Consider the following 24,837-nt stretch of genomic DNA (forward strand, 5'->3'; position numbering starts at 1 on the left):
TTCAGGTCTAGAGTCACCATCCCTCTCTAAGTAAACTTACTTCTTCTCCAGTTACTTGCCTTGAGTTACCATTGCCTGTTAACTATCTTCAGTATTTTTAATATTGAAATGCTGATTGTTGTGCTTTTTTTTTCATTGTCAACAATGGATTCCTTTAGCTTTCCTTGCTTCCAGCCATTCAAGAGGCATCGGTTTATCTGTGGTTTTGATGTTTCTCCCAGAAATTTTAATTACAATTGTTTTTCAAATTTGGCATATATGATGATATATTTTGCATACAAGTCAAATAATTAAGAGAGCATCCAATCTTGACCCACCCCTTTCCCACTTTTGAGCCATTTAGATATCCCATATTATTACATTCTGATCATCATGTTTTATTCACTAGACAGGTAGCCTTATATATGCATGCTTTCATGGACTGTCCACACCTTGTCCTCACAGTTAAAAGCTTTTATTAAATCAATAGACATTTTTGTCAAAATCCCTTGCCATCTGCAGTATTTATCAAATATTAGCAATAGGATCCTGGGACTCTTGATTGTTTTACAACAATAATATCTGGCATCTAGTATTCATTCTGATAAGTCAAATAAATAAAATAAATACAGTATTTGGCACTTTTCATTCTCAACTATTATTGAACAAGCAAACTGGGAAATATGCGTGCAAACCACCCTCCTACAAATAGCAAGGGGAGGTTTCCCCAAAGATGCAGGTTACAGTTTTAATTACAGTGATCATCATTTACTAATCCTGCTAAACTATGAAGCACATTTTACAAAAATGGGATTTGGGGCGAAAGAAACCACTTCAGGGTTCAGTTTTCAAATGTCGGTAAAACTGGAGTAAACTATGATAAAGTCAATCTGTCAAAGGCAGCACGTGCCATGCGCGTGTCCCTCTTGAGAGTCCTGGATGAACTGGGATTTAAGCCCGGATGCATCATGAGAGATGGCGCCAATTCTGCCAGTTGGGAGCTGGCATCCAGACGAATCCATAATTTCTAAATCTTATTGATTTAGCTACTTCGCGAATAATAAATCCCTATGATTTCAAAGGTGGTAAAATTAGAATAGTAAGAGCAGCGAGGCATATTCGAGAGCAAGTCCCGCCATCGCTCTGCGGGAAGCAAACGTGGAGGCGGGCGTCGGCTAAAAGCACTCGGAAGTCCGACTGGGCGAGCCTTAATGCGGAGCGCTTGCCGGAAGGCCCCGTTAATATAGCGAAGAAAACCGGTTGCACGCCTCGAAAAAGCCAGGGCAAACTCTGCGGGCGCTGGAGGGGTCTGAATTAGACCCGAGATCGGACATGCAAGAGGACGGACATGAAGGAGGACCGGGCGCCGGAGGATCCGCGCTTGGCGAAGTGGAAGGTACCACCTCTCCCTTTCCCCCCTTCCAGTTGGCCTTGGTCTTGGAGCCCCCTAGAGGGTGTAGCCGTCTGTAGAGCTACCCCGGAACGGCTCTGCTTAGCTAATTGGTGCGATCGCTTATGGAAGCTGCTCGTACGTCCTGATCGCTAAATCAGGGTCATTTATGTTCTTTATACACTAAAAATAATACAATAATCCCAGCAGAGACTGGAAAGAAGAGCAAGCTGCTTTCACCCCTTGAAAGCCTCTTGCTAGGCAGACTTCCACCCCAACGTTAATAAGGAATCAGGGACACCTGGAGACCATGGTGAACTCATCTTGACTACCCTGCTACTGAGCAAGCGAAGCTGGCGCCCTTTCTCCTCCCTGTTTCTAGGCGTGGGCAAGATTTTCATTACCCAAGGTCCAGAGTGAGAATACACTATGACACCTCCCTCTCTTTCTCCCAGTTTACATTGCTCACTTTGGAACAGATCAGATTCCAGCTATCTTTGTGTTTTCAGGGCTAAAGCAGAGTTTCAACTATCATTCATTGTTCCTGAGATTAAAACTTTGTACTGCAGATCTCATGGATCCTATAATGGCAAAACCCTGTCCTAGAGGATGTGAAGGATCTGCTCCCACACTGTTTCTCAAACTCAACAACTTCTAAGATGGAGAGACTTCAACTTTCAGCATTCTGGCTAGGGAATTCTGGTAGCTAAGTCCACCCATTTTAAAAGTGCTGAGTCTGAGATGCTAAAGCGTCTCTTACAGATAACAGTTGAACCTCTGTTTGAAGACCCCTAGTAAAAGAAAATTCATCATATCATGTGACAGCCTGTTCCACCAGCGGACAGCTCATACAATCTGGATCAGATTGGTTCTGATCCTGCTCTCTGAGGCAGTAGATAATAAATTAATAGAAAATAGAACAGAAATGAAACAACCAGGTCTCGTATGAAATTATTCCTTCCACTGTTTTCCATGTAGGATTTTGGAGTCAAAATATATTGGATTATTTTCTGAATAGCAAGCAAATTAAAACAAGAGATGGAGCTGAAATCATTTGGTACCACAGAGCAAACAGCAAGCAACACATGAAAGAGGCAATACGGAGTAAGTATTGGAAAATAATACTTGAATGTAAACCAGGTAAGTAAATGTAGTTTTTCTTATTGTGTACTTCATAATATAATATATCAGTATTTATTTCAGTAATTCTAAAAAAGCAGAGCAGAGTTAAATTATAAGAGCATTGAATTTAGTTTGATGAAAGCGGCAGAGTCGTCTTCTTCTTTTTTTAAGTAAGAATCAGCTTTTTTTTTAAAGTAATCTGTTATAGAGATACTGAATTTCCTGGCAGTTCCATCAGGAAAAATATTTATGCTTCGAAACAACATCTGAAAAATATAATTGTACAAAGTGCAATGCATTTATTCCATTTTGCTTAATGTATTCATTCATTTGTATATGTTATATGGTTATATACCCTACCATTAACTTTTTCCAGGCAAAAAATTCAGATGACAATGTTGCATATTCACATAATAATTTTAGCCAAGGTTAAGGTAAACATGGTTCACTCAGTCTGATTTTCTCTAATTACACAATCGAGTCAAAATTAATCCCAATTTGGAACTGCATAACATGTTAATTTCACTAATTTCTTGATTAGTATGTTCTGCAAATCCACCCTCTGTTATATATTTCAGATTTCAGATTGAGCAGACTTAATCCAAAATTGTTCCAAAGCAAATGTGCATCAGACTAACTCCCTTACCAGAGCAATCTTCCAAGGAACAAAAAACGAATTGCAGCCTGGCTCAAAAAGCAATGCATTCCTTTGTGAACTCACTGCCAAAGAGTACAAATAAGCCAGTGGTGGGTTTCAATTTTTTTAGAACCTCTTCTGTAGGTGTGGCTTGCTTTGTGGGAGTGGCTTGCCCACCATGTGACTGGGTGGGAGTGGCTTGCCAGCCATGTGGTTGGATGGGCATGGCCAACTTGTAAAATGTGGTGAAACTCACTTAACAACGCTCTTGCTTAGCAACCAAAATGTTGGCTCAGAAACTCTGGCATTTGAAGCACGCAACTCTTAAAGCTGTCAAGTTACAAAACCCTTGCACCCCTAACCCTTTAGAAAAAAAAACCCCAGGAGTGTTCAAACTTGACAGCTTTAAGACTTGTGGACTTCAACTCCCAGGATTCCTCCTCTCGCTCTTCATCTTGGTGATGTGGGGACGGGGGGGGGGGAAGGGAGCTGGAACCAGTTCTATAGAAGAGGTTAGAAATGGCAGGAACTCACCCCTAAAATAAGCCCAAAATAAGAGACTGCAGAGTTCTGAACTGGATAGAAGAGGGAGGATGAGGTTCAGCATCAGCAAATAAAGAATTGTACTTCACTGGATTTCACTGTGGACTTGGGCCTGACATAAGCAACTAAACCGCTTGTTCTAAAAACAGAAATTAAATGATTAGATACCCAAAGCAGAGAGAACTGTGCTTTTCCCCCAGTTAGCTGCCCTCTGAGCAATTTCTAATTCTTTTACTACTTTATATTTTAACACAATTGATATTTAAAGTTCATATTTTTTCTATTGCTTTCTCAACAGACAACATAAGTAATGTGATTAGAATGTATACATATTCATGGGAGACAGAAATTATTCTTACTTTCTTTAGTTCATATAATTACCCTGGGCGTAAAAGGGGAAAATAAATTTGAGAGATGCAGATTCTTTAATGATTTATCTCCATGACTCCTTAATAGGTTGTGAGTTCCACATAGCTCCTTTTATTAGTTCTCATGTGATATATAAGTAGAAGAAAATAAACACTTTGCTACAAATGGCTTCTTAGATATGACAACATTATTGCTATTTTTCTTTTCTTTTGTTTCCTTGTTTTTGGAATTAATAGGTGCTGCTCACATGATAGAAGCAGATGTCCTTCTTTATGGTAATCAACCAGTCATGGCTCATCCGCCTGAAACAAATAGTGATAATACACTCAAAGAATGGTTAAATGAAATTAAAAACACCAACAAAGGGATCAAGCTTGATTTTAAAAGGTAATTTGGAAAGTATACACACATACATTTCAGACTTTAAATAATCACTATATTATTGAATAAGGAATTATTGATCAAACAAGTACCAACACATACATTATGAATTGTAATGACATCTGTATAAGTATGCCAAGAATTGCATTTTTAGTATTATCCTGTAGGACCTATCATTAAAGTGCTGAAAGAAACCCTAGTAATAAAAAGCTAAAAATAAGATAGCTGTCTAATATCAAAAGTTTGGAAAGAATAAGCCTTACGGCAAGTATTTAATATATTTTACAATACAGCACCAGCAAATAATTCATTTAATGATTCTGCACATTAGAACATTCATATACCATATTTTTCAGAGTATAAGATGCACTCCCCCTGTTGGTAAGTCTTATACACCGAATACAGCCATTTGTGGCCTCCCTCAGCCCCACACAGCACTCTGCAGGCTTCAGCAGGGCTGGGGCAATGCAAAAATGCCCCTGTTTTTGCAAAAAATGGGGCCATTTTTTATAAAAACGAAGGCTTTTCTGCCTTGCCCCCATCCCTGCTGAAACCTGCAAAGTGTTGCTGGGGGCTGAGGGAAGGCAAAAAACCCTGCATTTTTGTGAAAACAGCCCATTTTTCTCAAAAACAGAGACATTTTTGCCTTGATCCAGCACTGCTGAAGCCTGCAGATTGCTGTGGGGGCTGAGGGAAGGCAAAAACTTTTTTTTCTTACTTACCCCTTCGAAATCTTGGTGCGTCTTATACACCGGTGCAGCTTATAGACCGAGAAATACGGTAATAGTTACTTCACTTGATCCAATTCTTGTCTCTTATCTTTCCATTCACAAGTTGTAAATGTGGATTATTTTTATTATAACATTCTTTTGTGTAAGGTGTATTCGCAAACTTGTGTCAGTGCTGCCACGGGCATCCACAGTCATGTGATTATGATTTTCAATGCTCCTCGACAGCTTCCCACAAGCAAAATCAATGGGGAAGCTAGCAGGAAGTCAGAAGTTGCTCCCATTCCCACTGCTTTTTTGCTTACCTGTGGTCATTCTGCCTAACTCTTTAGGCAGTGGTAGGATTTAGCCAGTTCGCACCATTTGGGGAGAACCTGTTGCTAACTTTCTGAGCAGTTTAGTGAACTGGTTGTTGGAAGAAATCATTACGGCTGAGAACCAGTTGTTAAATTATTTGAATCCCACCACTGTGGTAAGTACATACTGCAACTGTCAGTATTTGTCTATTATTTAATGTATTTGGAAATAATTCAAAATAAAAAGTTGGCAATAATTAGAGTAAAGGACACTAAAAACAAAAGATGTTTCTATATATGTATTCATGTCTCACTTAAGATGTACATGAAGTTTCACTATGCTTCAGGGATTTGAAAATCCTTTGACTTGTCACTTTAAGGATTACAGAGCTCTATGTGACAAGCTGTTGGCCTCACTGCACAAGTTCTTTGATCTTATTCTTGTTATCTTTATTTGCTATTTCATTCTTTTGTTAATTTTAAAAACTTAATAAAGAAAAGAAAACAAAACAATAGCAAAATTCTCTGTTATTTCAAACAATCTCTTTTTCCTGATCAGTAGAGGGTGCTACAACCCTGAAACTCTTTTCCACTAATATTTTTTTTAAAACTGTTGTGGTCTTTTTTCGCGTGCACGCATATTTGTGTGTCTGTGTGTTTGTTTGTTTGTTTGAATGAAGAATTAGCAAACATGGAAGCCAAAAACCAAGAAAACATCTTAGAATTTAAATCCCAGAGTAAGCATACATGAATAAAAAGAAATCCCTGTTCCTTCCTTTGCCAGCATCAAACTTAACATTCTGGTATTGTGTGTGTACATCTCTCTGTCTTGTTATCTCTGCATAGTGTCCAGGGTCATTGGATTTTCTGCTGTGCGCAATAAAGCAACATACCTAGCTCTGCCATTTTGTTAAATTTTTGGTGTAAACAAGTTTCTGTATATGGATGTTGAAACTTTGGAGTAAGATGTATTGCCACATATGAAATGCAAAATAACTGGGATTTTTTTTTCATTTTGGGAGCTTTGTGGGCATTGGAGAAAAATTACAAATTACAAAAAAGGGGAGAATTGTCCTGATTTTTTTAACCATTTGCATGCTTAAACAACCCAATTTTATTATTAATTCTTCCCTCAATTTTAAAACTTTAAAAAATCCAATTATTTCCTGCCAAATTTGCATTTCCAGTATTTTGATAATTAGTGAAAAATATACATCTTTTTACCAGATACTTTAAAATGTATTGCTTGTTTACAGTCTAGAAGCTGTGAATCCCTCAATGAAGCTTCTTGGAGACCTGCATCTTAGGCAACCTGTTTGGATTAATGCAGACATACTTCTAGGACCAAAAGGAAATCACCCCGTAGATGCAAAGGGGTTCTTGGACACAGTAATATCATCTTTTCCAGATGTAACTTTATCTTTGGGATGGACTACTGGGAGAATTAATTCAAAATGCAATACAGGTAATGCAAACCTGTGCTAATGCTTTAAATTCATTTATAGATAATACTGTGAAATTCATCTTGTCCAGTAATCAGGACAAGACATTTTTAGGTTTGTATAAAAGGTGATCTTTTATACTGAAGTCACTGCACATAGAGGACTAAAGTTCAACACATGGAGGATAACCAAGATGAAAAAACTATTATTACAATCATGATTTCCCATCTCCTTTACTCATGCAATTTTCAAGACGTGCATATAAATCTGACATGGCTGATATTTATATCAAAATGATTCTTTCATTCCACAACTGTAACATGAATTTCAAAGGCTACAGCAAGGCATTACAATTAAAGCCTTCACTTATATTTGGAAAAGTATTATAGTATAGTATAATATTCTGTAGGGAGGCAATGGGAGTTAAAATAATATAAGTAGGGTTGTACTGAATCGACAGAAGCTATCATGTCACTGTCATGCACGTTCATCATTTTGACAAAAACAATGGGTCCTCTGGATATTTTCAGTTATGTTACATTATACCATATCTTTTTTAAATGCCGAGAACAACAGCAGTTTGCAAGAATCAAAGTTTCTCTTTCCCATCCTTATCTCTTCTTATTCCTTCTCATTCCATAAAAAAAGGGTTTTAATTAGAGGTGGACAGTTTAACTATCAGAAATTCCATATCTGAGTACTATAGCATGTCTTCCTTCTAATAGGTTATAGTCTAGCCATGGTACAAGAAATGGCAGAAATATGTAGAGATTGTACTCAGCCAATCACATTTGCTGTAAGAGCTGATTTGGTCTGTCGGTCGAAATCTGAACTTCTGTGGTTACTACAGCAATCAGACAGGTATGGTTTGCACTAACTGAATTTTGTAATAATGTATACAATGATTAAAAATAAATTAACAAAATAGAAAGTGTCTGCTTCAACAAAGCTAATAAGGAGTGTTTCATTTTCATTTACTATTCTTGTATATCAGGATGGGCAATCAGCCATCCTCAAGTCCTGTTTTATGGTTTTCAGAGTCTGACTATATGTATATCCTGAAAAAAAATAGCAAGATACCACCATTTTTGCATGGGGAAATATACCAAATCCATCAACAGTGCACCAAAGTAGACTTATCACTATTAAACACAAACACAAAGAAACCTCCGCTTCTCTGCCAAATGATGCAGCCTCATCTTTCTTGTGGCTTTAAGCTACTCCTACCCCAAAACTCTGACCCATGATTTATGAAGATAGGAATTATTGCCTGAAACCATTATTAAGGTTTCACACTTTTTTATTTCAGTAGATTCATGAATTTTGATGATGTAACTATCATGAAATATGTGAATTCAGTGAAACACTTTCCTCAGAAAGCTGGTTTGATAGAACCATCGTTATGTGAAAATAACATTTATAACACAATTAAAGTTTTAGCATTTACTTTTATTGCAATACCTATTTTAGGTAGATAGGTAAATATCTGTTAGATATTTTAGATATCTGTGAAATAATTCAACTTTGCTTACTCTTCTTCCAGGTACACATTAACCATTTGGACTGGAAAAGATGATGAATATTCCGTAGATGATTTACTCTTCATCAGACATAGCTTTGATAAATGTAGAGTTTTTTATGATATCTTGGAGCCACAAAATTCCGAATTCAGAAAAGCCATAGGAATATAAAAAGGACAAATAAAACAGCCCAGTCAACAATATATTTAGTCTTTGAGTGGAAAAATGCATTAAATTGAATTGTAAATTTCTATCACTGATGGAATACAATTGTATTTACTGAAGTGGATGTTTTCATCAATTTCCCTTACACAGCTTCCTTCATCTTCTGCCTCCACAAACGTTGATCTTATGAATGGTATGGAATTTTGGAGGGGAGGGAAATAAATGGAGGGATTTTATGGGAGAAATTATTTCTCCTTGCATGAATAAAGGCAAAACTAAGATCAAAGTTGATTTTTTAAAAATCAAACTTTTAAAATCTACTTTGATTTCCAAAGCTTATTTATCCTCATTACAGAATGAGATTCTTAAAGTGAGAAGAATTTTCAAAAAGCTTATTGAAACCTTCTACTGAGGTCACTCGCACTCCAGCATTTGAAACTTCTTTATTTTTTATTGGCCAAGTGTGATTGGACACACAAGGAATTTGTCTTTGGTGCATATGCTCTCAATGTACATAAAAGAAAAGATACATTCATCATGAATCATAAGGTACAACACGTAATGATAGTCATAGGGTACAAATAAGCAAACAAATCATACTAGGAAACAATCAATATAAATTGTAGGATACAAGCAACAAAGTTAGTCATACAGTCATAAGTGGGAGGAGATGGGTGACAGCAACAATTGGAAGATTAATACTAATAGTAATGCAGAAAGTTTGACAGTGTTGAGGGAATTATTTTCTTAGCAGAGTGATGGTGTTTGGGAAAAAATGTCTTTGTGTCTAGTTGTTCTGGTGTGCAATGCCCTATAGCGTCATTTTGAGGGTAGGACTTGAAACAATTTATGTCCAGGATGCAAGGGGTCTGTAAATATTTTCATTCCTCTTTTTGACTTGTGCAGTACACAGATCCTCAATGGAAGGCAAGTTGGTAGTAATTTTTTCTGCAGTTCTAATTATCCTCTGAAGTCTCTGTCTGTCTTGTTGGGTTTCCCCCTTGGGTTCTACCTTCTATCTGCTTATGTAGATATTATATCCCTGTATCTGTAGTTAGGCTGTGCCCTCATATTAACTGAGGACATAATGATCTACAGATGTTTCAGATTCAACTTCAAACTACTTTAGCCAACATTATCATTAGGAAAGAATGTGGGCGACTGTAATAAAAAATAAGCAGATAGAATTTGATTACTCCTGGTTAAGACAACTGACAGTGCCACAAATTTGCTACATATTTAACTGACTTGGAACATAGATTGATACAATCTAAGTTGTAACAATATTTGGTTTTTCTTTTCACCAATAAACCATGGTTTAGTGCTGTGGGTAACTTATATTTTAGCAACAGATTTAAAGTTTCCCTGAGATACTAATAGTTTTTATATTTTTCATACAAGCAGAAAAATTCTAGAACAATTCTACAAAAATGCAAGACATACAGCATAACGTACAACTAAGCATTCCTTTAATAATATAGAAAGTGTTATTATTAATTGGTAATATAAATAATCTTACACTTAAGTTAGTTTGGTACCTACTGGTATCTCTAGCCTTAGTGAATCCAATGATGGGGGAGCATGAACTGGAAAAGCCTTGCCTATAGACTCTTTGCTTTCCTTCATTAATTTGTCTATGAAAATGAATTGGATATGTTAAGGGACATCATTTAGGAGGAGATATAGTGTGTGTGGCACATTATAAAGGCTCTACTCCTTTATATGGAACACAAACATTGCTAAAGAGGGTATGTAATTACCCTAACAGTTAACTGTTGCTTTTCCAGCTATTATAAGAGACTCAATAAGATACATGGGCATTATTTGACGTGGGGCTTTAAACCACAGCACTTATTGCCATCAACCTCCTGCTTAGGTAGTTAGTGAGGCATCCTTCATGGATCCTCCACAGATACTTTTAAGAGACAGTTACATTTAATTCTATGGTGGTGCTGCTTTTTAATGTGGAGCAAACTGATGCGCTCCAAAATAATTCAATCTAGGCTGTTCAGTTTTATATCATTGTAGATTTCACTGTGCAATTATTGCTGTAAAGAACCCAAAACATGGAGTTGAGAAGCATATACCGTACATTTTTAAAATATAGAGTCAATGCTTAAACTTCTTAGTGTATTCTTACTATGATATTTATAATGTGGCTTTGAGGGTAGGATAGCACAACCCTTTCCCCCACTCTCAAATAGTTCCCAAACGTTCAAAAGCTGATTTGTTATTGGAATCTGTCCCTTCTGTGGAATTTCCAACTGTTAGAAAAAACCAATACTATAGCAGATTTTCATAGGAGCCTGGCAGATGGCGAGTCTTAGATCAATTATTTTAGTTTATATAGAGATTGTACAGTTTTGACATCTCTGCCGGTTTTGACATTTCTGCCAGTCTGTTATTCTATTCCAATTTAAGGTCTGTTGAAGACGGTCATAGACACCTTTCTCCTCTGGTGTCCAGTTTTTCCACAGAGCATAACTGTGCAAAGAGTACAACTAATGGGCAACTGGCTTTAAAACAAACAATAGAAGTGGAGCTTAATTTTTTAACAATGCCAAAAAAATCCCAGAAGATGGTATAAATCACCCCTATATTTTCCCAAGGAAACAAAATGGGCACGCCAAGTGTCAAGCCTGACTTGAAGGAGACCACTTTTATATCCCATTTTGACTTTTCTGTATTTAATTTCCTAGAAGAAAAGTGTCCACATAGAGATACAATTCTACAATTCTAAATGATCTCTCCACAAATTACCCTATTTGTATTGTACAAATATTATATACACATCTTTACATTCCTATCTAACCCAAGTCTTGGTTCAATGAATTATTTCAGTGTCCTGGATTCCCATGTTATACTAAACCACTGGTATCATATGCTAGGAAAATTGTGATTGGCTATTAATGTTTTAACATATTCTGAAAACACTCTTGAGGGCATACTAGTTCTTACCCAAGCAAACCCAAGTCTTTAACACAAATACATATTTCCCCCAAAGAGTATAGAAAGTAAATGCATTTTATCATTTAAATGGAATGATGTATGACCGAAACTGCTCTTACAGTTGACCTTAATAAGCTAAAGTAAAATGGTTATTAACTATAATTAAAATTTAAGAGTAAAACGAAACAGCAAATTTTGGTAAGAAAGGCTACTCAAATCTTTTATTTGCCTCAAATTCATTACTAATACTTTTATGAAACTATAACAATTTTTTAAAAAAATTTGGTTCCATTTTAAAATAGTGGTTTGAAGCTACTGTATCATTGAAAAATCATTATTCCCTTTATCATTCAGTACAGAGTGCCAATCTTTTTGAATATTTGCAGAGTAAATACAATGGCCTCCCCTTTCAAATGTCATTTATATTAATTGGATATTAGCCCCTTTTCATTTTCTCCATTATCCAATTTTTTAATCATGGAGGCTTTTACTGAAGTTTGACTACATTTACTTAAATATTTTCCATAAACCTTTTCCATGTTATCTTATAACTCCCCAACAGAGTTGTGTTGAGGTTGGAAACAAAAAAATGTAATCGTTTCAGAACACACGTTATCTGTTTCGCATTGCCAGTGGCTGTGGGTGTATCAGAAGATACATAAAGGGAACTGTAATAATTCTACAATGATTTTACACTGCATAATCTTGTTATATAACTCTGAAAAAGCTGTTGATGTGATTACCAGCATATGTTAAATATAATTTCTTTCATGTTGTTAAAACAGATTGACTGACCCCTCGTACATCAATTTATAATCTAGAGCATGTTGTATATAATGGAGTTGGATCTGAAAGAACTGAGCTTATGCGTTATACTAAACCATAATATAACAATGCAACTCAAGGTATATGTATCAAATCAACATGCCAAATTTATTAGCAAAACTAATTTCTTACTAGGCTGTATACCTTAGATTTTTCTAAGTACACTGATTAAGGCAACAATTTCCCAATAATTATTGGATGCATATTGAAATTACTCCACAGCATACAATATTGAACAATGGACAGTTCTGGAAGAATTATTTCTAGAGGTATAGACAGTCTTTTAGGAAAAGCAGTTCAAGTTTTTTGGTATTTTAAGAATTAACTAATTTTGGTATAAATTTCTTCATCTGGCTCTCCCGTTCCTTAGTTTGCCCCTACTTAGTGCAGCTAATGAGAGTTATCTGAAAAGTAATGGGAGTTGTATAAGGACAACACAATGGGGAGATACTATTAGAGTAATGGTAATGAGATACTATAGTAATTACAATAGTAACAGTAATGAGATCCCATAATAAAATCCCTTTTCAGATTAGAAGAAGCCACCCCCATAACCCCAAAGACTAAATGAAGATTTTGATATTCAGAAGAATCTGTAAAAATTGCATAAAATTGCAGCCTTTTTTATACTATTTTAGAATTGAGTGTACCAAAAATTTTAGAACAAAACACCATCAATAATTCCAAGGTTTAAATGTAGGTAAACACTTTTATTGTTGTAAATCCTGATCTTACTTCAGAAATTGAGAGACCAAAAGCTTCAAAACAATTTTAAAGCACCTGTTAGTGCTCAGCACAGAAGTCTGACATTTCTTCACAGGAATTGTTCCAGCACAAAGTTTAATTCTGACATTTACAGTGTTCATATTTCCTTTTTATTCCCATGGAACAAGAGCAAATAGCGAAGTTATTTTTCATAATAGATGCCTAAAGGGCTTAAAACATGTAGAGAAAACATAAAAGAAACATCTGCCACATTCAGCAAGGCCTAACTGTACGTTACAGCTATCATTCTCATGCAAAGACGTTGTAGATCCAAATGTCCAATATAGCAATTAGCAATAGCACTTAAGACTTATATACCACCCCATGGTGCTTTACAGCACTCTTTGGGCAGTTTACAATGTCAGCATATTGCACCCAACAATCTGGGGTTTCATTTTACCAACCTTGGAAGGATGGATCAACCTTGAGCCCTGTTAGGGTGAATTTCAGGCTGTGGGCAGTTGGCCTGCAATACTGCATTCTAATCACTAGGGTTCCTAACAGCCTTTGGATTTTCAGACTATTGACTAGATAATTACAGAAACTGAAGCCTAACTCATCTGAAAAAATCAGACTATATGAACATTCCCAATGGTTAATGGCTAAATTGGTCCTACTGAAATATCTGGATTAGTCTTAATGCATTTTGATCAAGATTTTTGTTAGAGAAGAGGTTAACACACACAATATTACTCAATAATTTTTAGAAAAGTGGCTTTGTTTTTTTAGTATCTCTAAATTTGTAAGTGACACATGTGAAATCTAACAAAATGCTATCTGCACATAGACATCCCCTTTTCGTTCCTTCCCTAATGATATTTTATTAACCATGTGAATATATTATACAGGTAATTTTCGACTTTTAATAATGGACCCAGCCATTATTAGGTGATAACTTGTGAGACATAAAGAGGGTCAGCATGACCAGACCCATTTTATAACCTTTTTGTGGCAGATATTAAGGGAACCTATTGTTTATTATGGGGTATTTCTGCTGAAAATCAGAAGAAAATACTGATTTTCAGCAAAAACATCATAAATTGCATTCATGTCACTAAGGGGCACTGCAAATGGCCATAAATGTGAGTCAGCTGCTGAGTACTCAAAATGCAGTCACATGACAGCAGGGGTGTGTGCAGCTGATGGATAGTCTAACTAACACATCTGGGAAGCTCCACTGGAGGAGGCAGTAGACTGTGTAAAAACACTTGTTTAACATTTGTTAATGTTAAAAGTACTCTATGAACAACTTGTAGTTTAAAATACTTATGCCAAGCAAGAATATCCAATCTTTCATGTTTGTAATGGGATGTATGATGAGGGCAGTGGTATTTCGTAACTCACTGCAGCTGAATTCAAAGAAGTCTGCTAAGTCACAGATATTGTTCATAAACTACCATGGGTTGGGTTCACACAACATGCTAAGCTAAAGCTAAATAAACATTAAGGTTTATATATGTGATCCATTTATATATAGAGACATATATTTCTTCAATCAAACAAGACTTAGTTCTTTTTTGCAGCTTCATTTCAACATTAATTTAGAATGGTTGATGTAATTGTTAGCCAAGATGCTTGAGCAGCTAATTTTCAAACAAGAAAAAAAATTGAAGGAACCAGGCACACATTTGTTGTCATTGTTTATCATTTGCTAAAAGTTCACCAGCTGCTTGATCTGCTCTGTTTGTAATGACTGTCTTCTTGTCAACAGAGTTGGGTTCTTGAAGTCTTTGGGGTAAGCTGGTGCTGTTGGAATTAAGGGTTTTTGTCCACAGGAAGATATGTTATTTATCTTGTAGAGATCAGAGATTGGGGAATGAAAGTTCACATTTAAGGGGGGGAGAAAGTTAGGTCTAGCCAGGGTGGTGTGATCTGAACCCCGTCTCTCTAGAATGGCATGATTTCTCCTGCTTAAGAAACTTGGAGGCATATTTTCAATCAATTCTTTAGAACTTGAAGATAATGATGGAGATGGTGAAAACAGCTTTTTCTTCCCTAAAAGTAATTTGCTGTCTTCTGAAACAGGGCCTAAGCTAGTTAACTGTGAATCAGAACTATAGTGGTTTGCACCCAGGTTTCTCCTTTGAACAATGCTTTTCAGGGTGGAAATGAAGTTCATGTGGGTCAAATCCAGATTTTGGTCTGAAGGAATTTCACTCCGACCAGTCTCACCGAAAAGTGAATTGGAGTTTATTTCATCACACGACATCTTTCTTGAGGCAGTTTGTTCAAAACTTTTCAAGAAATTAAGGGTATCCTTAATATCAATGCTGTGATGCCTAGTGATATATCTCTTAGACAGGGCTAGATTATTGATTTTGAAAGACAACTCTTCTTCTGGAGTTATATCATGAAGTTCTTCTTGTAAACAAGATATTTGATTCTGATTCAAGAGTGAAGAGGAAGTTTTCATCCAAGGTTCAGAGTAAATTTTAGAGTTTGGCATTTGAGGACCTGTGTGTATTTTTCTAGAAGGAGAATGCTGTTCAGATGCACCTTCCTTTCTTCCAGGATGACTCAGTTCTTTGAAATTAAAGAGAGACTCGTTTGTGTCATTTGAATCAGTAGGAGGGGGCAAAGTTGTTTTAACTTCTACTTCTGATGGAGAAGTACAAGAACTTGAAAACTGACCTTCATCAACATCAGGAGGAGGCACATTTAAGAACTGCCTAGTTCTTTGCTTTCCAGATGGAGATCTGTCTTTGGTAATGATTATAACTTCTTTTCCCTTTGCTTTACAAGCTTCTAGAATAATGTTTAGAGTTTCCTTATCCTCCGAATTCACTGAATATAGAAGAACTGTGTTTCCTGAATGGTCTTGTAAACTTAAATCAGCTCCACTTCTAATGAGCAAAGAAACCACTTCAGGGCCAGCTTTTTGCAAGCAGGCATGCATCAAAGCTGTCTTTCCAGTTTTGTCTTGTATGTTTGGGTCTGCATTATTTTCCAAAAGATATTTCACCATTTTGAACTTGCTAGCACTCTGATGGTCTACATGCTTTGTTTTACAAGCAACCATTAAAGGTGTTTCACCATGGTCATTGCTTTCATTAATGTAGGCCCCACCTTCTAACAATAATCTTGTAAGGCGAAGTCTTCTGTGATAAACAGCTTTAATCAAAGAGTTGCCATCTGATGAAAATTCTGTGGCTTTTTCCATCTTTTTTTTTGAAGGGATGGTTAGAGCAGTTGAAATGTCACCTAATTTTAAGAGAAGTTAAACAGGAAAAAGAATAGAATATTAATATAGCACCTAAACATTTAAACTTTTATTTGATGAGGGAAAATAAGAATAGCACTTCTCTGTAAATAGCTGAACCTATTTCTTTCTCTCTCTCTCTCTCTCTCTCTCTCTCTCCATCCATCCATCCATCCATCCATCCATCCATCCATCTATCTATCTATCTATCTTTTAGGTAAACAGCAATGCTGTAGCCAATTTGAACATGAGGATCCTATGAGCAGAATTCAAGATTTCTCCCTTTAGCCTGAGATAAAACCAGCATCCTAGAGGAAAAGTAAATTAGCACATCTCCATTCCCTTTAAACCTGTGATCTTATGGAGGATGGAATAAAGGCATAGGCAAGTGATATTCTAATAAACGCAAAATTACAAGGACTGTTTATCTTTCCCCAGCACTTATTTTTCAATAATCTCACTTCATGTTCCAGGGATGTCTGCAGGAGCATTAAAAAGGTCAAGACGGTGATTAATACCATGCAATAAAACATGCATCGTAATCTCATTGCTAGCATGGTGACTTTTCAAAGCCACCCTTCTTGCAGGTAGCCTGACATTTTCTGAACACTGTATCTGTGCCTACCAATCCTAAAAGGTTGGAAACTTTGGCTCTAATCATAGACGTTATTTCTAATTTTCCATCTATATCCTCACAAACCTGTAGATAGAAAATGGTAGAAGTGAAAACAGAACAGAGATACCACTTTCTAAAAACAGAAGAATGCTTAGTAATTTTTATACTAAAAGGCAATCCTTCCAAAATTAGCTTTCCCTAGAAGCTACGAAAGCAAATACAAAATGCAAAAAATAAGAAATCTGAAATATCAAGACAGTTGCCATTTCCACACAATATATATATTTAATATTTGGGATATATAAATGTACTTAGCTCATTTTTGTTTTACAATATTGAAAAATAGTTCCATTAATTCTAAACCAGAATTAACTAAAGTAACGCATGTACCAAGGCTCACAGAACAGGGGCAGGTGACAATGACCAGTCTAGAACATTGATAGGTCACACAGCATTTAGAAATTTCTAGGAATCGCATAATAAAGTTATACTTTACAAAAATCTTGATTTTCATTAATTACTTAGACTACAGTACATACTGTAATTTCAGAATTAATTCAATACTGGCATTATTTTTTGCATATTATCAGCATTCTTGTCTAATACTGTTCTCTGCATTTTAAATTTGGAAATAATTCCAGATACAGAGAAAACCAGTTCTCCATGCCAGATATTTTTTCCTGTGTTTGGAGCAGGATATGCACAGAATGGAAAATGTATTTTATTTAAAACCTGGAATGAATAGAAATAATTTTCCAGACATCTGATATGCCATAGGTCAGTCAAAGCAAAACCTTGAATGTTTGATTTTGTTCTATATTTTTGTGGTGGGGAAATCTGGAGAGATGTTTATTGGATTAATGGAGCAAGGTTGGTGTGTAACTCTCCCTGCATCTCTCCTCTGCATAGGAACTCCCAGTGTAGCAAATCCCATCAGCCTGCCCACCACCCTATCTTCTGTCTATGACAGCGATGGCGAACTTTTTTTGGTTTGCGTGCCATAAGCGAGGAAAGCACAGAGGGGTTGTGCACGGGTCCGCTGGACCCATAATGCAATGTGTGACACCCCCAGCATGCATGCGCGCATGACAGGTGCGACCCCCGATTTTTTGCATGGTTTTTTTGCCCTCCCCAGGCTCCAGAAGCTTTATAGGAGCCTGGGGAGGGTGAAAACTGCCTCCCCCTCCCTGGAGGCCCTCTGGAGACTTCAGGAATTTCCCTAAAGCCTCTGGAGTGCAAAAAAACGGCCCTACCGTCAAATCGGAAATTCAGGAACAGACTTCCGGTTTACTCGTAGGGTAAACCCTCCGGAGCCTTCAGGGGCCTTCCAGCTGACAAGGCAATGCCTCGCGTGCGCTGACAAATGGTTCCATGTGCCACATGTGGCACGTGTGCCATAGGTTCGCCATCCTGGGTCTATGACATGTTATTCCTCAACTGCTAACATTTTTGGATCTTCTTTGTTCTCCTCCTGTCCCAAAACCCTTCTATTTGAAACAATTGCATTTCTATCCATACCTGAACAAAGCTACTCTATCATATTCCAAGTATAAATCAATATATCCAAAACACTCATTTTGCTTCAAATACAGAGCACCTAAAAGTAGCTCTTCTACACATAGAACAGTTTGTGCACAAAATGTTTTCCCTGTTCCCTATTGATACTGAAACAATAATGTTCTTGTGGCCAAGCTTATACGAACATTTATCTGAATGATCTATAGAAGCTTTTTTATATATGGTTCAATAAAGATATTTTTTTCCATTGTAGTCAAGCAAATTACCCTATCAATTGCAGCTATTGCATGGTGCAGTTCTACACACACAAAAAATAACACATTGGTGAAGTAAGAATTCCACTTATGTTGACAGTTAAATGGGCTGTACAGTCTATTAAAGAATGGGGTTTTTGAAGAGGCAACGGAAATATTAAATAATGGTTTTTCCATCTATTTTTCAGCATCCCCATAAGTGTTATCTTTACAATGTGCTAACTGCCTCAATATTTTTCTATATTTTTTTACTGTGTGAGAAGAACTGTGTTGCTGAAATTGTCATGGTTTCAAGTCATACAATAGAGTTAATAGAAGAGCAAGTTATTGTCAATAACATGATGAACCCCAGATGTGCAACGCATTCTGACTCAGAATTATATCTGGAAACATCTCTAGATAAAAATTTTCCCATCCCATTTGTGTGAGTGCATCTTCACACTCCATGAAGCAATACAATGGAATTCAGCAAACTCACTTTTTCTGTGACTAACCCCTTTCCACTTTTGTGGAAAAGTCTACCTCTCATATGAGGATGACCTGTTCTTTGTTGCCATTTAGGAGGGAAGTTTAAATCATCATCTTTCCCTGAGATTTGGGGTTTCAACTATTGGGGATTGCTGCCACTCTGAATTACTAACTAGATTTATTTACTCACTTTTGTCAATTGTGGTTTTGTGATGTTATCGTTTATATCCAGGGTTTGTAGTTTAATTTTTTGAATAAGATAAAATTTAATACTAAAAGTAAAAAAAACAAACAAATTTTCTGTTGCTAAGCAAGATAATTGTTTAAATACGGTACGTTTTGTTCCATTTTATGACCTTTCCTGCCATAGTTGTTACGTGAATCACTGCAGTTATTAAGTTAGTAACATGGTTGTTAAGTGAATCTGGCTTCTCCATTTACTTTCCTATTCGAAGGTTGCAAAAGATGATTACCATCATAATAATCATAAATGCATGCCAGTGGCCAAGTGTCCCAATTTTGATCACTTGATCATGGGGAGGCTGCAATGCAGGGGTGGGTTCCTGCCAGTTCTAACCTCTTCTATAGAAGAGGTTCCACAAATCTACCGTGCCGTTTAGAACTGGTTCTAGCTCCCTCCCCCCGCCCATCCGCACCACACTTGCCACGTCCACCGCTCATTGATTGGCTGGCTCACCAATCACCCCGCCCACCTCTAAGAGTCCTATCTAAACCTTAAAGTCTTAAAGCTGTCAAGTTTGAACACCCCTGGGGTTTTTTTTCTAAAGGGTTAGGGGTGAAAGGGTCTTGTAACTTGACAGCTTTAAGACTTGCACACTTCAATGCCAGAGTTCCTGAGCCAACATGACTGGAGGAGGAATTCTGGGAGTTGAAGTCCACAAGTCTTAAAGCTGTCAAGTTTGAACACCCCTGGGTTTTTTTTTCCTAAAGGGTTAGGGATGCCAGAGTCTTGTAACTTGACAGCTTTAAGACTTGCATGCTTCAAATGCCAGAGTTTCTGAGCCAACATTTTGGTTGCTAAGCAAGAGCATTGTTAAGTGAGTCTCACCACATTTTACAAGTTGGCCATGCCCACCCAGTCACATGACTGCCAAGCCACTCCCACTTGGTCACATGGCTGGCAAGTCACTCCCACAAAGCAGGCCACACCTACAGAAGAGGTTCTAAAAATTCTTGAAACCCACCATTGCTGCACTGGGAATGCCCATGGAATTTCAATCTTAAGTGAAGCAGTTCATGCAGCAGCTATCCTGTATATAAGGAGAATGGGAGCCAAAGCACCTCTATGGAAGAAGACTGCATTGCCTGGGACTCGTCTAAAAGTTCCTCTCCTATATATTGTACTGGTTTTCTTCAATGAGGGAATTTTCCAAAGCCAGTCTCATAATGAGCAAAATAAATAGGTAGATATATAAGTTGATTTTGAAGAATTTATGAAGAATATAATTGCTTCAAAAAAGGGAGGTAATTGGCAGGATCGCTAATGGGATATGCTGGAAAAGACTACTATAAGCATAGTTGTCTGGCAAAAAATGATTGTGTATTCAGAGCAAGAGTCATATTTAATTGCAATCAGAATTCAACAATACACAATATAAAGGTGGAAATTTTTACTGTAGGCAATTGCACAATTTCATCACTAAGCAACAACTCCATTGCAATGCACCTCTAAGATTTTTGCATTTTGTAGAAAATGGAACTGCAAATTACATTAATTCTAGAATGACAGGCAGATCATCCCTAACAGCACAGATCTTCATCGACTAACCAAGAAAACAAGTTTGCCATTTTTATTTCCTACATACAATGTGCCTGCTTAAGAAAACTTCAAGCAAAATAAATATTATAAACATCTTGAGAAGTTAGAAAATAACGCTCTTAACAACTAGAGAAGCATTATCTTATTGCCAGCCAATATTTCCGTTGATTGCACTGTTATTAAATAAGTATATATCTTGGGCAATGCATTCAAATGCTTACCTCTTCCCTTGATAAGCAGTGTTGCTGATTTTGTACAAAAAGGTGGGTACTGGAGAGGCATTACATTTGAAATCATTTGAAAGCATGCATAATATTCTATTAACATCTGTGACATGCAGAATGTTAATTTCATCTTTGCTGAAGTTTTCAATGAAGTTTTTGAAGAATAAAGAATATCTGCTTATGATCTCTTAGAATTAGTGATGATTGAATATAGCATAGCTATTCCTTGGCAGTATTCATTTTTAAAAAAGAAATCAGAGAATTGGAAGGATGCATTTAGGTTAATGATTCCAATTTTATTAGTGATGTAATCCTAATTAAAGCTCCCTCAACAGATGGCTGAACTTGAAAACTAGGGAAGAGGAGCTCCAACCTCCCTTAGAAATTGATTCAACTGCTAATTTTTTTAATCTTCAGTCAGAATCTACTTCCTGTAACTTAACATGAATTCATGATCTTCACTATGGAACAAAAGAGACAGGTTTTCATTTTCTATTTAACCCCTCTTCATGAACATAAAAAGGTGCATTCCCTTAATTTCTCCTCGTAAAAATAGGTCCAAATCACTACCCTTTTCCAGTATTACAGTTTGTCTGCATCTTTTGCAAAACTTTTGATAGTGGTTTCTTGTTCTGACAAAATCAATAATTATGTGTCATTAAATTGGTGTCAACTCTTAGTGACCATAGGGTCTAATCATTAGGTCTAAGAAAAGTTGAAATAGGTCAAATCTTTAGATAAAGGTATACAGTAATTTGCAAATACTGCAATCCAGTATAGTTTATATACTATATGCAACAATCCATAGATTGCATATTCATTCACTGGTGAATGGATGAACGTAAGATTCTCTAATTCTATGTTTGAGAACATACTAAATCAAAAATATTTTAGCCTAAATACTGTGTGCAAACAACCAAAACAAAGGAATCACTGTTAGTTAAAAGCAACACATTTCACTACAAAATGACTTATACCGCTGCTTCTGTATGGTACAATTAATACCTGCATAGCACAAAACCAATTTCAAATATAGGTGATATTAACTTGTGCAGACCAGGTTATCACATTGTTATATAATATGGTTTGTAAAACATGGATTAAAGTTTAGCACTATGCAAATACAGCCAACTCAAATATTGCGGCACCTTAAATATTTTTATAGCATTGCAATCCATGAAAACCAATCTAGTTCAACATAAATTTGGGGTATCCTGTATTCTTTTTTAATTGACTGCCAAAATAATCCAAACTACGGTTGGTGCATTTCAGTTTAACTACCCACTGTTTATTTTTATTTATTCATTATCCATATACTACCTTTTATAGAAACAAAAATGAGACAGGATGTTTTGAACAATTCCACTTTTATTTTGGTTCTGTTTTACAAACCCTACCATATTGGATGTTATGCAAGTCTTACTGAAATAAAATGCAATTGATCCTTATGAAACACATTCACCATTAAGCTTCAAATCTGTATTCAGAAATTAACTGATCCTAAATCAATAGGCACTAAGTAAGGTTCAGGGCTATAAAAACAGGCCATTCCTAATAACTCCTAGGAAACGTCCTCTATCAAGCAGATACTTGTTCATCTTTAATTCAAGTCATCACTATATCAACAGGCATCACACTGAAACATTTTAAAGATTAGCTATTAATATTTGTTTGAATCTAGGCATTGTAAGCCACTTAGAGTAACTTCAGTGATTGAGGCAATAGAAAGGTAAACATTTACCTCAATGTGCATGCTGTGTATGCAATCTTTGCAAAGCTTTTAAAGGGATCCTACCATGATTTTGGAGTTTTTCATTTTAACTACTTATATAGGAATCTTAAAATTACCTTTGTAGAAAATTAGAGCACCCCTTCCCCACTACTTTACAGCAATCTAACAGCTAGGATAGGCAGAGTATTAGCACCAAAGTTACTGCACCTTTGCATTCTAGAATGGATTACACTGGTTTTAATTAAGTATATAACTACTGTATAGTATTTTATAAAGTACAAATACAGCACTTCGTACAAATTTCTCATACACTGCAGTGAATCATAAAATGGCAAAATTGAAAGCAAACAAAACAACCCTTTTCAAAAAAAACCTATTCTAACACGGGATTAAATGCTGCTTTCTCAAACCTGGACACCACAATTCCCATAAACCCCGTCCAGCAGTCTGCTCACACAGATCAATACAGTAAAGGACTCCAGGTTGAGAAAAGCTGCGTATTTCAATAAAGTTCCTAGTCTGCTTATTCTAGGATCAGCCCACTCACTTCGAACCACCAGGCTCCCAGTTAGACCCGGACTAAAATCACTCCCTACTACGGTATTTATCTCTGCAAAAGATACGGCGCGCCTCTCCGCTTAGCGTCTGGTGGCCCACCTCACCACGCTGGCCAAAATCCCACGGGCAGCCTGGAGCGACTCTCTTAAGACGTCTTAGGACAGGGGTCTCCAACCTTGCCCACTTTAAGCCTGGCGGACTTCAACTCCCAGAATTCCCCAGCAGGGGAATTCTGGGAGTTGAAGTCCGCCAGGCTTAAAGTGGGCAAGGTCAGAGACCCGTTTTAGGGCGTCTCCAAAGCGCTGAGGGAACCGTCCGGATCATTCGAAGGGCTCCAACCCAGCTGTCACCGTACGAATCCACCGCAATTGCAGAAAAGCGAAGGAGCCGTTCCTAAATTGCTCTGTCCTCTCTTCCCCCGACGACAAGGTTCGCCTGCCGGCCCGCTTTGAAATACTTACCCGCTTAAAGAAGCGACCGTCTGTGGGGCTTGGAGCGGAAAGTTGCTTTTTCTAGCCCCGGGCTCTGAGCTTCTCCTCCGCGGAGGGCAAAAACGGGAGGATAGAAGGAGCCGGGATGGCTACGGCCCTCCCGGAGCAACTTTCGCCTCCTCCTCGGCCCGCCGCTTCTATGCGGAATGACGGCTCTAGGTAGGTGCCGCCAGACGCCGACGAGCGGACGACTGTCGTTTGCGCGCTGAACAAGCCGACGGAGAGAAGGGGCGCTTCCCGCCAGAAGCCGCCGAAGCAACCGGTGGAGTGGGCGCGAACGCGAGCAGTCTCTTCCCCCTCCCCAGGCCCGCTTATTCAGGGAAAACGCCGTTCAGCGCTGAAAGGGAAGCAGATTTTTAATAGTGGCTGGGTACACACGTGAATCCTGAGAGCAGCACGTGGTTTCTTCTCAGTGTGGTGGTTGAAAAAGCCACGTTTAGTTCATAAACTCCGAGGGATGAGAATCATGCAACCTGCTCAGCCCATTGATGATTTAACTTGATTTGTCAGCTGCTCTGCCTTGTTACTGTTGTTGCTGTGGAAAGTTATCACCCAGCCCTCTCCCAGAAAAATGAAATATCCTAAGAAAGATTGAAATGGAAGAATATTATATTTCCCTGGATGTGAAAAGGAAGAAACATGTTTTAAAAAGACAGAGTAGCTCCCTGCAGCTTCCTGCCCCCACCCTCTTCGTCAATGAGCTATTAAAGCCTGAGCTAGTCCACTTTACATAATAAAGGTAGTATCAGCTTTTCACAGAAACTCTCCACATGGCATCTGAGAACTCAACCAAACCTGGATTCAAAACACAGCCTAGGGAGTTGCCCCTGCATGGCCCCATGGGAGTTTGACAACCAATCAGAATACAAGCGCAAGATCAAAGGCC

General features: G+C 37.3%; 2 protein-coding genes across 3 annotated transcripts; one reads left to right on the forward strand and one right to left on the reverse strand.

Annotated features, from left to right (window-relative positions):
• The first annotated feature begins 960 nt into the window (after positions 1-960).
• On the forward strand, positions 961-8,838 carry FAM151B (family with sequence similarity 151 member B). The gene is made up of 6 exons (XM_081945008.1): positions 961-1,375; positions 2,348-2,473; positions 4,277-4,427; positions 6,702-6,910; positions 7,613-7,748; positions 8,431-8,838. The coding sequence occupies exons 1-6, from the start codon at positions 1,312-1,314 to the stop codon at positions 8,576-8,578; spliced, it is 834 nt and encodes a 277-aa protein (XP_081801134.1). The 5' UTR covers positions 961-1,311; the 3' UTR covers positions 8,579-8,838.
• A 4,213-nt stretch (positions 8,839-13,051) lies between these two features.
• On the reverse strand, positions 13,052-24,311 carry ANKRD34B (ankyrin repeat domain 34B). 2 transcript variants are annotated; one of them, XM_081945549.1, is made up of 2 exons: positions 23,922-24,311; positions 13,052-16,312 (listed from the first exon to the last, which is right to left on the reverse strand). In XM_081945549.1, the coding sequence occupies exon 2, from the start codon at positions 16,269-16,271 to the stop codon at positions 14,763-14,765; it is 1,509 nt and encodes a 502-aa protein (XP_081801675.1). In that variant the 5' UTR covers positions 16,272-16,312; positions 23,922-24,311; the 3' UTR covers positions 13,052-14,762. The 2 variants fall into 2 exon arrangements, with proteins under 2 accessions (XP_081801675.1, XP_081801676.1); XM_081945550.1 differs by lacking the exon at positions 23,922-24,311 and adding an exon at positions 23,565-23,578.
• Between the last annotated feature and the right edge of the window lie 526 nt (positions 24,312-24,837).

This window comes from Natrix helvetica, assembly GCF_964273705.1.
Source record: "Natrix helvetica genome assembly, chromosome: 2".
NCBI classification, from domain to species: Eukaryota; Metazoa; Chordata; class Lepidosauria; order Squamata; family Natricidae; genus Natrix; species Natrix helvetica.

Bases quoted from the DNA above. Each gene is read 5' to 3' on its own strand.
- FAM151B (XM_081945008.1), top strand. From the start codon at position 1,312: ATGCAAGAGGACGGACATGAAGGAGGACCGGGCGCCGGAGGATCCGCG. The intron at 1,376-2,347 runs GTACCACCTCTC...TTTTCCATGTAG, and splicing joins CGCGCTTGGCGAAGTGGAAG to GATTTTGGAGTCAAAATATA. The intron at 7,749-8,430 runs GTATGGTTTGCA...CTCTTCTTCCAG, and splicing joins TTACTACAGCAATCAGACAG to GTACACATTAACCATTTGGA.
- ANKRD34B (XM_081945549.1), bottom strand. From the start codon at position 16,271: ATGGAAAAAGCCACAGAATTTTCATCAGATGGCAACTCTTTGATTAAA.